The sequence below is a fragment of the Pecten maximus genome, chromosome 10 (assembly GCF_902652985.1).
Source record: "Pecten maximus chromosome 10, xPecMax1.1, whole genome shotgun sequence".
Classification (NCBI taxonomy): Eukaryota; Metazoa; Mollusca; class Bivalvia; order Pectinida; family Pectinidae; genus Pecten; species Pecten maximus.
In genome coordinates this window covers 3,244,438-3,261,212 of record NC_047024.1, presented here as the reverse complement: position 1 = coordinate 3,261,212, position 16,775 = coordinate 3,244,438, and the positions used below count along the sequence as shown (strand labels likewise).

Genomic DNA, 16,775 nt, shown 5'->3' with positions numbered 1-16,775 from the left:
TGGAGTTAGTCTGGGTATTATGTATGTTTGATCATCTCATAACAGAAGATAAAATAACAATGTTTGATCATCTCATAACAGAAGATAGAATAACAAACTAAAACAATAATTCATACATTTTCATTTATTGATGCAAAACAAAGGTATATAGATATGAAATTGAGTTCGAATATGATGTGTAAGAGGCCTGCCTGTACACAGGACCTAAAGAATATAGAACCGGTCACAAGTTACAGGCTTGTAATGGTTACCTTTAATATCAACAGTTCTAGTACAATAAATGCAATATTTGTTTCAACACAGAATTCTGCTTCCTGACCCAACAGTCTTTACATTGTTTTAATTTTGAGATTTCTTTTCCTGATCATCATCTTTTTATCACTGTGACTATCTTCTGGTGTTGGAGATACTATTTCAGGACACAGTTTGGTCACATCTTGTAGAGTAAATATCTTATGTTATACATCTCTTCTTGTTTGGAGTTTAGGAACCGTTTTCATTTTGCTGTTTGAGACTCCTTCTGGCCATTTCCAGTGCACCATCGTAAGTTTCATTCCCTCCTATAAATCCTCCGGCATGTACAAATATACAGCCAGGGATCCCAGACTTCTCCGTCAACTCGGCATCCCGAACTCCACGCCATTCTTCTGGCAAAGAAAGTCTGCAAAAGTATTAAAATGTAGCTGAAATATACATGTAAATCATTAAATCTGTACAACAAAACATTGTCTAGTCATAATACAATACATGCCCTCCTCCCCCTAGACATGATACAATACCTGCCCCACTAATCATGATACAATAATGCCCCCCTCCCTCCTCCTTCACGATACAATAATGCCCCCCTCCCTCCTCCTTCACGATACAGTTAGCCCTCCTAGTCATAATGTTTCCCCTACCTTACCCCAGTCTGTACCCCCTACCTTACCCCAGTCTACACCACATACCTGTTTTAGTTTCCCCTACCTTACCCCAGTCTGTACCCCTACCTTACCCCAGCCTGTTTCCCCTACCTTACCCCAGTCTACACCACATACCTGTTTTCGTTTCCCCTACCTTACCCCAGTCTGTACCCCCTACGTTACCCCAGTCTACACCACATACCTGTTTTAGTTTCCCCTACCTTACCCCAGTCTACACCACATACCTGTTTTAGTTTCCCCTACCTTACCCCAGTCTACACCACATACCTGTTTTAGTTTCCCCTACCTTACCCCAGCCTGTTTCCCCTACCTTACCCCAGTCTACACCACATACCTGTTTTAGTTTCCCCTACCTTACCCCAGTCTACACCACATACCTGTTTTAGTTTCCCCTACCTTACCCCAGTCTACACCACATACCTGTTTTAGTTTCCCCTACCTTACCCCAGCCTACACCACATACCTGTTTTAGTTTCCCCTACCTTACCCCAGCCTGTTTCCCCTACCTTACCCCAGTCTACACCACATACCTGTTTTCGTTTCCCCTACCTTACCCCAGTCTGTACCCCCTACGTTACCCCAGTCTACACCACATACCTGTTTTAGTTTCCCCTACCTTACCCCAGTCTACACCACATACCTGTTTTAGTTTCCCCTACCTTACCCCAGTCTACACCACATACCTGTTTTAGTTTCCCCTACCTTACCCCAGTCTACACCACATACCTGTTTTAGTTTCCCCTACCTTACCCCAGTCTACACCACATACCTGTTTTAGTTTCCCCTACCTTACCCCAGCCTACACCACATACCTGTTTTAGTTTCCCCTACCTTACCCCAGTCTACACCACATACCTGTTTTAGTTTCCCCTACCTTACCCCAGCCTGTTTCCCCTACCTTACCCCAGTCTACACCACATACCTGTTTTAGTTTCCCCTAAGTTACCCCAGTCTGTTTCCCCTACCTTACCCCAGTCTACACCACATACCTGTTTTAGTTTCCCCTACCTTACCCCAGCCGGTTTCCCCTACATTACCCCAGTCTGTTTCCCCTACCTTACCCCAGTCTACACCACATACCTGTTTTAGTTTCCCCTACCTTACCCCAGTCTACACCACATACCTGTTTTAGTTTCCCCTACCTTACTCCAGTCTACACCACATACCTGTTTTAGTTTCCCCTACGTTACCCCAGTCTAGACCACATACCTGTTTTAGTTTCCCCTACCTTACCCCAGTCTACACCACATACCTGTTTTAGTTTCCCCTACCTTACCCCAGTCTAGACCACATACCTGTTTTAGTTTCCCCTACCTTACCCCAGTCTACACCACATACCTGTTTTAGTTTCCCCTACCTTACCCCACATACCTGTTTTAGTTTCCCCTACCTTACCCCAGCCTGTTTCCCCTACCTTACCCCAGTCTACACCACATACCTGTTTTAGTTTCCCCTACCTTACCCCAGTCTACACCACATACCTGTTTTAGTTTCCCCTACCTTACCCCAGCCTACACCACATACCTGTTTTAGTTTCCCCTACCTTACCCCAGTCTACACCACATACATGTTTTAGTTTCCCCTACGTTACCCCAGTCTAGACCACATACCTGTTTTAGTTTCCCCTACCTTACCCCACATACCTGTTTTAGTTTCCCCTACCTTACCCCAGTCTACACCACATACCTGTTTTAGTTTCCCCTACCTTACCCCAGTCTACACCACATACCTGTTTTCGTTTCCCCTACCTTACCCCAGTCTGTACCCCCTACGTTACCCCAGTCTACACCACATACCTGTTTTAGTTTCCCCTACCTTACCCCAGTCTACACCACATACCTGTTTTAGTTTCCCCTACCTTACCCCAGTCTACACCACATACCTGTTTTCGTTTCCCCTACCTTACCCCAGTCTGTACCCCCTACGTTACCCCAGTCTACACCACATACCTGTTTTAGTTTCCCCTACCTTACCCCAGTCTACACCACATACCTGTTTTCGTTTCCCCTACCTTACCCCAGTCTACACCACATACCTGTTTTAGTTTCCCCTACCTTACCCCAGTCTACACCACATACCTGTTTTAGTTTCCCCTACCTTACCCCAGTCTGTACCCCCTACCTTACCCCAGTCTACACCACATACCTGTTTTCGTTTCCCCTACCTTACCCCAGTCTGTACCCCCTACGTTACCCCAGTCTACACCACATACCTGTTTTCAAAGGAGCCTATTTTGAGTGGAACACACTGTATCCTCCACTTCTGACTGCTGTCCGTGTACAGGACATACTTGAGTTTTGCAGACAGACACATTTCCTCCTCTATGTTAAACAGATGGTCCTTCCAGGGACAACCACCAGACTTCAGGACCACGATTTCCCCACTCGGATCAACCTTCACACAACAATAGCAGGAATAAATTGATCTTCAATTAACACTATTTATATCTTTACATACATAGGCCTTAAAGTTTCAATGCTCTCTTCCCTAAGCATGAAATTAAGGTCCAATTGAGAACCCACAACATGATTTCCTTTACCAACACTTCTAACATTATTGGACATTGGTACAAGTTTAGTTTGTGTATCACTAAAAAGTTATCATGAGGACACAAAATTTCATAAGTTAATTTATAAAGAATAAAATAAAAATCACATTTAATTAGTTGTGAAAGTGTTGTGACAACAAAATTGTGTGTTAGTAAGGAAAGTGAACGAGTCAATATTTCCTTTGAATGTTACACATTCTATTGATCCCCAATCCCAATGTATCAACAGACCACTGATGACCTACCGCTGTTCTTTCTTTGATGGCCTGTTCCACAAGTTCTCGAGCAGGGATCCAGGACTTCTTATAATACAGAACTCTATCCAGAAACTCAGCTCCTACCATGTCATAGGCTTTATTGAACTGGGCCTGGAAGTACCATAAACATACACAAAAACAAAATAATAGTTTATGTCAAGGATGGCAAAGTGTGGTTAAATATAGACTAGAAAATGTCTGTAAGACATAGATGCCCTGCCCCGAAATACAGTTTTGTGGGGATCACATCATCAGTTCCTGAGATTAGCTAGTTATATTGCATTGGGATGGGACAGGACATGGGTAACACTATACCCCCCCCCCCCCCCCCCCCCCCCCATTTCATGGCGAGGGCATATAAATCTAGTTTGGTTTGGTTTGGTTTTTGCCTTCTTTAACATCCTATCAACAGCTATAGTCTCCACTGTTTGTGAGCTGTGTGCGTGTGGTAACTGTTTGGGGTATTTTCAGAGACCACGGTATATTAGTGTTTGCCTTCCTTTGATAGTACTGATGTCAACTTTACAGTGCTACCTCACTAGATACACTGCCAAAGACCAACAGATGCTGTCACATTATACTGACAACAGACTAACCAGTCATTCCACTCCCAAAATGCTGAGCGTAAAGCTGGAGTAGTAACTACCATTTTTAGAGACCGTGGTATGTCTCAGCCAGGGGACTGAACACAAAGTCTTCCTCACAGCGGCAAACGCTCAACCAAAGGTCAAAAGTGAGGTAGCGTCAAGGAAGACATTAGGAAGAAAATAGTTATTAAGAAGGAGGAGAGATAATCCTAGTCACCTCTTAGAATCATGCCACGAAGGCAGCAGGTACAATTCATACACTCCACCTACAGGGCTAAATAAATCTAGTGATCAACAGGCAAATATATATTCTGCAAACCTGTATAATAGAAAGACTAACAGTTAAAAGTGAACTGATTCCTAACGTTTACACTACCAGGTCGTTAACTGATCCCCAACGTTTACACTACCAGGTCGTTAACTGATCCCCAACGTTTACACTACCAGGTCGTTAACTGATCCCCAACGTTTACACTACCAGGTCGTTAACTGATCCCCAACGTTTACACTACCAGGTCGTTAACCGCTCCCCCACGTTTACACTACCAGGTCGAATTGTAATGATTGTTTACCTCTTCATTAGCTTCCTCATTCCAGTTTGGGTTTAGATGTCGAACACGATTGCCGATGGTTGTACTTATTTGATACCTGAAAAGAGTAATTGTTATTTCATCAAGATAATTGATGGCTGCACAACTCCATTGCCTTCACACCACAGGCAAATATATATATTTAAGACTTTAAAATAAAGTGCATTTAGCATGAAAATAAACATTATTGTAAATTATATACTGCAGATAGTTAATTTTCAAATATTTACAATGGAAATATATTCAAGTCAAACAGAATTGTGTAAATATAACATTCTCTTGGTTGTTCCCTGAAAGACTTGATTCTTTAAAGAAACTTTATACACAGGTCATCAAGTCAAACTATTTTTTCATAGTAATTCAGAGATTCAGAAATGTACAGCATCAATATTCCACTACCATATCAATCTTGCAATTTGTAATAAATCTCACCTTTGACTCCTTATGTACCTAATGCCATAGGAATGGTAACCCTTCTGTACATATAAAATACTGACTACTGACATTCTAGTTCACCCTTCTGTATATATAAACTTCTGACATTCTAGTTCCCATTTTCCCATTCTCCTCCTGGACTTACCTGGCATCTCCATCATACTGGTTAATACCATTGTCGACAGCATCAATCTCCTCCACAAAGTTTTCGTAGACTTTGTCATAAATAATGTCCAGAACTGGATCATCATTAGCCAACTCCAGAATCTGTTTTAACACCTGACGTCCGAAGTGTAGGTATACAAGTCCAGCACTGCTGAGTTTGGTGTTCCAACGTTTCTTTGGATTTAAACTGTTCATTGTTTCCTTGAAACTCCTGATATAGATTGATTATTAATGTATTATGACATATACAAAATGACAAAGAAATTCTGGAAATATTAAAAAAAATAAAAACACAAAACCTCACAAATACTCTACTGAGTATATGGTACAATTAATTATGAAGTGCACCTTGTAAATTATATTATGTCGATGATTATTTTCCAAACTAATCCAAAAGACAACTGATTCAATTAACTGTTTATGAAGTCACAGGAACGTCAACCATTGATGGATAAATTTTTTCAAAATAACTCAAGTACTAGTAAGTCGTACACTTTAACCTTTTATTTATGAAAAAAAATAACAATATTTCCTGTCTTCATCTAAAAACAATTGATCAATAAATCTAAAACATCTTGTATGTGACTTTAATATAAAGTTTACATTTTGTCTTACTTTGACCAGCCTGTCCTGCAAATCATTTATACTCCGGTATCAAAAAATATTGAAGATTTCAGTCAGTGATAAATATTAATAGTATCAGTATCTACATATAACAGGTTGATTAACACTAAAATCACATTAAAATATTCTTTCTTTTTCGTAATGCAGAGTTGTCTACCCTTGGGAGCAGGTACATGTATTGATTGTTATCTTTTGTTTGAGAGTAATGTCATGAGTTGTCATAACAGTCAATACCTGCTTACAAGAGCAGATAACTCTGAATTTTTGGAACACACTTTAATGTCCTCCCTCAGTTTTTTTCTTAGTTTAATTTATTTTTTTATTTTTTACCTCTGGTGATGGTCAAATCTATTTTTCTCTGGATCAAACACACCTCCCACATCCACCACGATATCACATGTGTCCAGTACAGCAGGGTCACGAGTTCTGAAAATAAATAAAAAAAATATCAGCTGAAAAATATAAATCTATCCAATCATATCTTATCTCTTATCATTTTTCTACATTAAAACAGAAAGTTTGTATCAATATCTCTTAACTTGTAATCAACACATGTTTTACTTGTAATGAATTGTAACCTTGTAATCAACATATGTTTTACTTGTAATGAATTGTCACCTTGTAATCTGTGCATCTTTATACTTTGGGAGTTGTCTCAGGAGGAAACATGCTAACACCTCATCACAATGGAAAGAGCCATTATGTGTGCCAATCTTCATGTCTACTCGAGCTTTCTTTGCTGTGGGACTACCAGCAGACATTGGATTTCCTGTGGCAATGAGTGTCGACAATGACTTTAGTACCTCAGCTGTAACGAAAAAGATCAATTAAGCAAAGAACTTAAATGTAACCTTCAATCTGTATCAGATATCACCAGAATGCTATTTTTTTTAGATTTATACCCATTTTTTTCTCAATAAGCATGATTTCCTGATTCCCAAATACTGCTACTGCCTTCAATTACATAAAATAGCACTGAACTACTTCTTACATTAGACCCCGCATTGTTGCACTAAAGTTACATTTGTCCACTACATACCCCTTTGTCATTGTCAATTTTTTTCTGAATATTTGAAATGGTTTTGTAGGTTTTATTGGAGTTGTTTACAAAAACATTATGATTATTAATAGCTATCGGCAATAGCTATGTAGCAGGCCGGGTTTTAATTGTAAATACTGTACATAGTTGTATGGTCGCCTTCTAGCTTCCAGCTAGGGGGAATTTCCCTTTAGCGCAGACCACTCCAAGTGAAAGCAAGAAGGCTGGCTTCCTTGGAGAGAGAACCTGGGTTGGTGTGTTCGGGGGCGAACACGTTTGAAGGAGGGAGTAGTGTAGCAGGCCGGGTTTTAAATGTAAATACTGTACATAGTTTTTGTATGGTCGCCTTCTAGCTTCCGGCTAGGGGGAATTTCCCTTTAGCTCAGTCGGTAGAGCGGCGGACCAGTAAGCCGAGGGTCGCGGGTTCGATCCCGGCTGGCTGCACACTACTACTCCTTAAACTTTTACAGCTACATTTGTATAAATAGTTATTCTATATGTGTATTATATACATTGATCGTCAGATTTTACTTGACCTTATAACGTGCTATATTTACATGTAGTTGGTAGAGCGAAATCCGTTACAATAGTTTTCTCGATAATATGATATTTTTCCCTAGAAAACAGAAAATTGGCACCAGACATATCCATTCTAAACATTACATTATCCACGATAACATATTGGTCAACGCTCAAAATATATCACTGTCAACACCGCCAAGCCTAATACCACTAGACAAACTATCACTTTGTTCAAATACATTCTCCAAGACGCAATACTTCAGTAATGGAGATAACACTGCACAACAGACTAAGTCATGAGCAAAAAAGCAAGCTCAAGACAATTGTTGAAGTCCATAATACAGTCAAAACTAGAGCCAAAGTGAAAGTATACCTGTCGATTTCCAACCACGCGCCAAACTAAGCATTCCACAAACGCTGATCAACTTACCGGTTCCGGGTCATTTCGCCCAAGACCAGATAAATATAGCTTACAGGTCCAGTTTTTTAAGCATGTCCAGAGTATATGCACAATTTTCTTCTATTGAGTAAACTAATATTATCATGTTCAACTTAGCCGTCAAAAGCTCGTCTTCTCCCATGAACAACATGTAGAAATCTTCAGAATAAAAGATGTGACGAAACAACCTGTCAAACTTACATCACCAAAACGTTTCAGACTTGTCAATCTCCGAAGTAATTTGTGAAGGAAGGCCTACCGACCTTCTGTAGGTCTACTTTCAAACTTAGTAATAGGTAGGCCTATTTCATTCCTGATTTATTTATAAATATTTCAGTATGTGGTAAACTAGTGTCTTAGATGCATGTCGTGTAATGTTTTTCTGTGAATGCGACAGACGTTTCTTAGGATTTTGAATTTACTTTCGTTTTCAACTGTCAACTAAGGGTGACTTAGCCCGAGTTTCCTCTGGCCCTCATATGCTGTCAGAGCCAGAGGAAACTCGGACTAAGGGTGACTTTGATTCGCTACACTGTATGTAGCTAGTATAATCACTGATGGGAATCAAACGTATTTTTGTATTCAGTGCACACAACATGGCAGAGAATACATAAGCGTAAACGTCAAGTTCGCCATTCCCGAATCTGTCCTTCAAGATTCGCAATCTAGTAGTAATGCGCTGGTATATGGCATTTTCCCTCCTTTGTCTTGCTAGGAATTTTCTGTAATAAAGTCTTGACATCTGCATCGAGCTCCCTATCCCTCATCTTATATAGTAATGGTACTGGTGTAATTTCATCTATATCTTAAGCTTCTCTTCAGGTTTACTGATGGTTGTGATTCTGTCAATAATTCCCAAAAGGAATACATCAACAGTGGTCAATGATGCAGTGCAATTACTTATGTAAGATCTCTTCTAACGCGTCTCCAATACAAATTAACCAAATATAGGTAAGTGATGACTTTTTACCTGGAACTTACCTGATGGTCACTCGGGTATGACCAACCCTGGCCAAGGCATGAAAATAGAAATGTTGGCCTGAGTGGAATGGTGTTCAATCTGAATGTTGGCTAGTCTGTAGTGAACTGACTAGTACATGGGGTGAGCCCTCATTAGCATAGTGTTCTCACTGGTCTTTAGGCGCCTTTTCGAGTGTAGCGCCCTTCCAAATTCCTTTCACTCTACTTTGGAATCCTGAGGTGTCAGAACGAATACTCATTGTATCTCAAATTTCTTGAAAAACCCACCCTTCACTCTATTTTCCTTAGGGGTTTAAATAAAGTTCAGATATTTTTTTTTCTATGGCATCACATGTAACTTAATTATATATACAGTAGTAAACAAGTATTTAGTGCTATTCGTTATTGTGTTTAAACTTAATTGTACAGTAATTTTCAGTTGCTATAATTGGCAATAATGTATTTAACTTATTGAATTATACAATTATGTTTACACATATTAACTTGCATGTGCATATCGCAAAATCACACATTACTAAACGATGATGTCATACATGGCTAAATGATGATGTCATACACGGCTAAACGATGATGTCATACACGGCTAAACCATGATGTATGGCTTTGCTATTTTGCATGATTAATATTCTACCAAATTTGACACTGTGCGAAGTAATAAGATGATGTGTACATGTAGCTACACTACCTTTTTCTGGGTTCTGTAAATTCTGTCTTTTTCACCCGGATGATCGCTAAAGATGACTAATATGGCAAGATTACCTGAGGCGAGGCAGTAAAAAATGGCTACCTTTCCACCAAAAATACAATAGGGTGATGACGTAGATTACTACAGATGTAAAATTTTGAAAATTGTCATCATTTTATTGAAAATTGGTAGAATAGCATTAGAGTTGAAACAGTTTTCCATTAGTTGTTAAAATATGATAATTCAATGAAACACCAATAGATAATTCATGTTTATATTTTATTCATAACGGGACACATTCCTATAGAACATAGAAATCATTTGGCTGATTGGCTGAACTTAATCATGAGTCATACTATGGTGGGATTCTCTTGTCAGAATGACATGATGTGTATGTTTTATTTATCTAGAAAATCCTCTGCTGCTTTAAAACAATATTTATACATCTAAGTTGACTTTTCTTTATTTAGGTGACCAGCCTCCTCCAATCTGAACAATCATGGTCTTTCCTGTAACCCCAAGTTAATGAACACTCAGTTTGGAAATCAATATGGCAACATATCTGGATCCTGATGAGGTGACAATGAGAGTAGATTGCCGTGACCTTGAATGTGCCATATGTTTGGAACGTCTACAACGACCCCGCACCTTGCCTTGTCTGCATACATTTTGTGAGAACTGCTTGAGTCACTACATTACCCAGAACACGTCGTCCACTACAAGTTTTATCTGTCCAGTATGTAGGAAAGAAATTGCTTCAATTAATCCAGCTAAAGACCGAGAACTGTGGGCCAAAGACTTCCCTCTCAACAGTCTGTTGGACGGATTGGGTCAACAGAGCAGGGTCAAAGTGCCGGGTCAAGCAGTCGGGGAAAGGTCATCATTTTGTGATCCTTGTAAAAAGAAAGGAAAGAAGGTAGAAGCAGGTTATTGGTGTGACACGATAAGGAGTGCGTTTTGTGAGGAGTGTAAGGTAAATTACCATGACTTATTACATGAAGATTGCCAGATAACTGATACAGATCAGCAGAAAGGAACATCATTTGAAACCTGTAAGAGACACAATCTATTCCGGGATTTTTTCTGCGAGGACCACAAGTCTCTGTACTGCGCCAAATGTGTGGCACTCACACACAGACATTGTATATCAGTGCAACCTGCCCAGGACTACTGTCGCTCTCTCAGGACAGGTCACAGCCTCACAAACATGAAGAGTTTCCTTAAAAAGGCCCATAGGGTTATGAACACAATCGTCAATGGTTCAAATCAACAGATGCAGGAGCTAAATCTGAAGAAAAGAACTGCCCTTGACAACATCCTTGGTCTGCGGCGTGACATTGATGCTTACTTGAACAACTGTCAGACGATGATGGAGCACAAGATTGTGCAGGTACACCGGGATGAACATTGTAAACTAAAGGAGTGCTTAGAGTCATACACCGCTGTCCTGAACAATGTCATTGACCTCATCAATGCTTTTGATTCCGAACAAATAATGGAGAATGATATAGATACAATATCAATATACCAGCAGAGTAGGATCGCTGTAGAGCACTGCCGGCAGATTGTTGGTAGGGCCAGTAAGGAGTGGTGCGTCAAAGCTTTAGAACTCAAGGTAAACTTTGACTGCAGCAGATTGGAAAATCATTTTTCTCTTGGAATGGTCACGGCAGCCGCTTTAACAAGAACATTGCCTGTTAATGATGATTTAGAGTTGTCCCTTTCACATCTAAGTGTTGCAAGTGAGTCAAATTTCAAAATTCAACTTGATGGAGAAATTGAATGCTGTGCCACTGGTGTCCTGTACCTTGCTGATGGTCGAATTATTGTAACTGACCACAACAACAAGAACCTTAAAATGTTCGCTGAAGATGGAACTTACGTGCATCACATTGACTTCCCTCATGCTCCATGGGGAATTAATCACCACAGTGAAAGTCAAGTCGCTATTTCCATGAGTGGTGGAAGGTCCATTGCTGTGGTGAAAGTTGGACCTAACATGTTGGAACTGCTGTATGAGGTAGATAATCAAATAGGAAGTATTTACGGCATTTCCTACGTTGAGGGTACTTTTTACCTGACTTCAGATGTAGTGATCATACGTCATCAACCACTGAAACAAGGCTCCAGGCAAAGAAAGGCTATCGAATGTAAATATTCCATGTATTCTCTCAACCAAGAAGCTGCAGTGAACTCCCTGTTGCTGCTTAAAACCTCTTCTCTTTACATGATAATCGACCACAAGCGGAAAGACATTATCCTCAGTTGCACTACCAAGGATAGTCACAGTATGGCTGTAGGTCGATTCTCACCTCAAACACAAGTAAAGAGCATAGCTACAGCAAACATCTTGAAAGGAACACATGGTGTTGATATTGATAAGGATGGAATGTTTACGCCTGTGGTAATGCTTCCCATAACATTGTCCAGATGTCAGCGACAGGGGAGAGACCTAGAGAACTCCTCACAGCGGTAGACGGTGTGAGATATCCACTAGACATTTCAGTGCTTGATTACAAGTTTGCTGTGACTTTTGATTCCTGGGACAGGAGGAATCATGTCTACATCTATCACATGGACATTTGATTCCTGGGACAGACATAATCGTGTCTACATCGGATCACATGGACATTTGATTCCTGGTACAGGAGGAATCGTGTCTACATCAGATCACATGGACATTTGATTCCTGGTACAGACGGAAACGTGTCTACATCTATCACATGGACATTTGAGTCCTGGTACAGGAGGAATCGTGTCTACATCAGATCACATGGACATTTGATTCCTGGGACAGACAGAATCGTGTCTACATCTATCACATGGACATTTGATTTCTGGTACAGACGGAATCGTGTCTACATCAGATCACATGGACATTTGATTCCTGTTACAGGAGGAATCGTGTCTACATCAGATCACATGGACATTTGATTCCTGGGACAGACGGAATCGTGTCTACATCAGATCACATGGACATTTGATTCCTGGGACAGACAGAATCGTGTCTACATCATATCACATGGACATTTGATTCCTGGGACAGACATAATCGTGTCTACATCAGATCACATGGACATTTGATTTCTGGGACAGACAGAATCGTGTCTACATCAGATCACATGGACATTTGATTCCTGGTACAGACGGAAACGTGTCTACATCTATCACATGGACATTTGATTCCTGGGACAGACAGAATCATTTCTACATCAGATCACATGGACATTTGATTCCTGGTACAGACGGAATCGTGTCTACATCAGATCACATGGACATTTGATTTCTGGGACAGACAGAATCGTGTCTACATCAGATCACATGGACATTTGATTTCTGGGACAGACATAATCGTGTCTACATCGGATCACATGGACATTTGATTCCTGGTACAGGAGGAATCGTGTCTACATCAGATCACATGGACATTTGATTTCTGGGACAGACGGAATCGTGTCTACATCAGATCACATGGACATTTGATTCCTGGTACAGACATAATCGTGTCTACATCAGATCACATGGACATTTGATTCCTGGGACAGACATAATCGTGTCTACATCAGATCATATGGACATTTGATTCCTGGTACAGGAGGAATCGTGTCTACATCATATCACATGGACATTTGATTCCTGGGACAGACGGAATCGTGTCTACATCATATCACATGGACATTTGATTCCTGGGACAGACATAATCGTGTCTACATCAGATCACATGGACATTTGATTCCTGGGACAGACAGAATCATTTCTACACAACATATGGACTTTTGATATTTTATGAAGAAGACCGAAATTGCCCAAATACACCCGAGTTTATCACTCTGCCTTATTCTAGACATACAATTCTTTTACTTATTCATCAGGCAATGACCATATGGCTGGTATTATTAGAAATACATGTGTACCAACAAATGTGATTTCACCGCCTTATAATAAGTCCCGTCCCCAGAGTTAACCCTCAGGACTCATCACAAGATAAAATATGTACAATTATGAAGATACTTATATCCCATACTGAAAATAAGGCCCCTTCTTCATGTTTCAGAGCCATTTATTTTATGATCCTAAGATAAAGGTGGTTCACAATTAATAAGCCCTGCAAAAATTGTACACTAACTTTTATACTTGGGAAGGGGGTTTATTTCAGAATAAATATGGTATAGAGGATGTGTTGCAAAACACTTAAAATCCTTTTAATTGGTTACATTAGCTTCATCCTAAAAAGAAAATGCATAAAAAATCCTCATTTCAGATTTATTATAACAGACTACAATCCTTGATCCACATGTAACAGAGCGCAGGAATTATATGAATTTAAATTACTGCCTCCGCTAGGATTCGAACCCGGGACCTCTGGCTTACTAGTCTTACGCTCAACCGATCGAGCTAAAGAGAAGATCTCTCTAGCCGAGCGGTATATTGCGGCTAGTATTTACCAATGTTACACACATATTGACTACAATCCTTGATTCACATATTGACTACAATCCTTGATTCACATATTGACTTAAATCCTTGATTCACATATTGACTTAAATCCTTGATTCACATATTGACTACAATCCTTGATTCACATTTTGACTACAATCCTTGATTCACATATTGACTTTAATCCTTGATCCACATATTGACTTAAATCCTTGATCCACATATTGACTACAATCCTTGATCCACATATTGACTACAATCCTTGATTCACATATTGACTACAATCCTTGATTCACATATTGACTACAATCCTTGATTCACATTTTGACTACAATCCTTGATTCACATATTGACTACAATCCTTGATTCACATATTGACTACAATCCTTGATCCACATATTGACTACAATCCTTGATTCACATATTGACTACAATCCTTGATCCGTGTCATATTGACTACAATCCTTGATTCACATATTGACTTAAATCCTTGATCCGTGTCATATTGACTACAATCCTTGATCAACATTTTGACTAAAATCCTTGATTCACTATTATTCATTTTAATCTTTTGTTCCATTCAATAATATTAGTCCCTGATTGATGAATTGATTTTAATTTTTGATTCATACTTCGTGAGTAAAGCGACCTGTTTACAAACCTTAAAACTCCGCCTATTGCTAGGTTTTGTCTTGCTCTACTGACCATTCAGTGTTCTGTCAACATTACCGTTATAACCAATCCATCCACAGATTCACTGGTCCTCGATCATTATATCTTTAGTCCCTGGTATTTCTCAAATGATGCTGAGGAAACAAAATCATTTTGTTGAAAAATTATCCTTTTTTACTCCACTTACAATTGTCATTAGATAGTAAGTTGTTCAAATTGCCTCTTGTCGGGTATTCATCAATGCATGAATCTTTCCCACATTTCATGTGTCGGTTCCTCTTGGTCTCAGTAGTGTTGGTTAAGTATGTTGATTGAGCAAACCAACAAAATCACGAACAGTATGTTTATCATTTATTTTTGTCCAAATTTCATTTTCAAGTTCTCCTTTGGTTTTAAGTGTGCATGTTCAGTTTTGAAACTGATAAGAACAGCAGGTGACCATCTTGGATTTCGAAAGTTGAAAAATTGTAATAGAATTTTACGAATCATTATTAAATGTCACATGTAGGTTCCCCTTGGTCTTAGTTGTACATCTATATGGTCAATCTTAGAAATAAAATGGCCGACAAGCGTTCATTTTAGATTTTGAACTCTAGAGTTTGCCACTTAATTATAAGTACTGCATGAATCTTTCTCAAATTCATACAAATTGGTTCACCTTGGTAACAAGTTATTCATTTTTAGGTCACCTGAGACAAAGTCTTAAGGACTATTGGACTTACTAATGTCAGCCATATTGGGGTTACATGTAGAAGGACTAAAAACTCTTCAAAAATTACTGATAAAAAAACAAAAATGCACTCAATGTCTATGGTATGATATAAAACACATATTTACTATACCAAGAAATTCATAAATGTGAAAATTAAATTAAAAACTAACTTTAAAGTGGATTCCAGAAATGTTTCAAAATCTCAGATACCACCACATGTTAAAATCTGATTTATCAATATTCATATTCTGACATCTTCCACCTATACATATTTACAAATGAAATTTAATTACGTTTCCGTATATCAGCATCTCAGTCATAAATTTCAACCAAGGGTCAAGTCAAAATGGCTTCACTGAGAAGCCATGTTGCTTACATAAAAGTAGTTCCAACTAGTAAGTATGGAGGCCCATGAATGCAAAACTTTTATAGGAGTTATTCCCCTTGACATTTTTTATCTCATTTCTTTTGCAATTTTGAATGCTTTTAGGCCAAAGGTTAATGTATTGTTTCGGAGTTTTAAGTTTCCACAAAGAATGAGGGGGGGGGGGGGGGGGGGGGGATTTTTTCATCCCTGAAAATGTGATGATGGTGGAAGGATTTTTGTTATCATTTTCTTTCCACACATGTATAGAGTATATACATAGATACATTGTATGTATGAAATGAATAATAAAAATTAACAAGAGATCCCAGAGGGATCTTGGCGCCCACCATTGAATGTTCTTCATAGGTTCCATGTCAGATTGATCTTTTCTCTACTTTTCTCTTCTTCTAAGTCTTACTAATCTGTGTAAACTCAGAAGAAACCTCTAGTACTTTTCAAACAAGGGAAACCTATATATAAAATTTAAGATTAAGACACCAAGGGGAACCTATATATGGAATTTGAGAAAGATTCCTTCAGTGCTTTCTGAGAAATAGTGATAACAAACTTCAATTGTCAAAATCCAAGATGGCTGCTTGTTGGCCATGTTGTTTTCCGATTGGTCTCAAAATGCAATATGCATAACTAGGCACCTGGGGGAACCTACATATGAAATTTCAGGAAGATCCTTTCATTAGTTTCTTAGTAATAGTGATAACCAGTTTCAATTTTCGAAATACAAGATGGCTGCCTGTCGGCCATGTTGTTTTCTGATTGGTCTCAAAATGCAAT

At 39.1% G+C, this 16,775-nt stretch overlaps 2 protein-coding genes across 6 annotated transcripts; one reads left to right on the top strand and one right to left on the bottom strand.

Moving 5' to 3' along the window:
- Positions 1–105: 105 nt before the first annotated feature.
- LOC117335832 (UPF0160 protein MYG1, mitochondrial-like) lies at positions 106–9,134 on the bottom strand. 5 transcript variants are annotated; one of them, XM_033896064.1, is made up of 8 exons: positions 9,111–9,134; positions 6,748–6,937; positions 6,460–6,555; positions 5,486–5,716; positions 4,888–4,963; positions 3,717–3,839; positions 3,136–3,317; positions 106–661 (listed from the first exon to the last, which is right to left on the bottom strand). In XM_033896064.1, the coding sequence occupies exons 2-8, from the start codon at positions 6,888–6,890 to the stop codon at positions 484–486; spliced, it is 1,029 nt and encodes a 342-aa protein (XP_033751955.1). In that variant the 5' UTR covers positions 6,891–6,937; positions 9,111–9,134; the 3' UTR covers positions 106–483. The 5 variants fall into 5 exon arrangements, with proteins under 5 accessions (XP_033751955.1, XP_033751954.1, XP_033751956.1 ...); XM_033896063.1 differs by lacking the exon at positions 9,111–9,134 and adding an exon at positions 9,030–9,054; XM_033896065.1 differs by lacking the exon at positions 9,111–9,134 and adding an exon at positions 8,331–8,368.
- Positions 8,350–15,415, top strand: LOC117335831. The gene is made up of 2 exons (XM_033896060.1): positions 8,350–8,425; positions 10,266–15,415. The coding sequence occupies exon 2, from the start codon at positions 10,346–10,348 to the stop codon at positions 12,269–12,271; it is 1,926 nt and encodes a 641-aa protein (XP_033751951.1). The 5' UTR covers positions 8,350–8,425; positions 10,266–10,345; the 3' UTR covers positions 12,272–15,415.
- Positions 15,416–16,775: the final 1,360 nt, after the last annotated feature.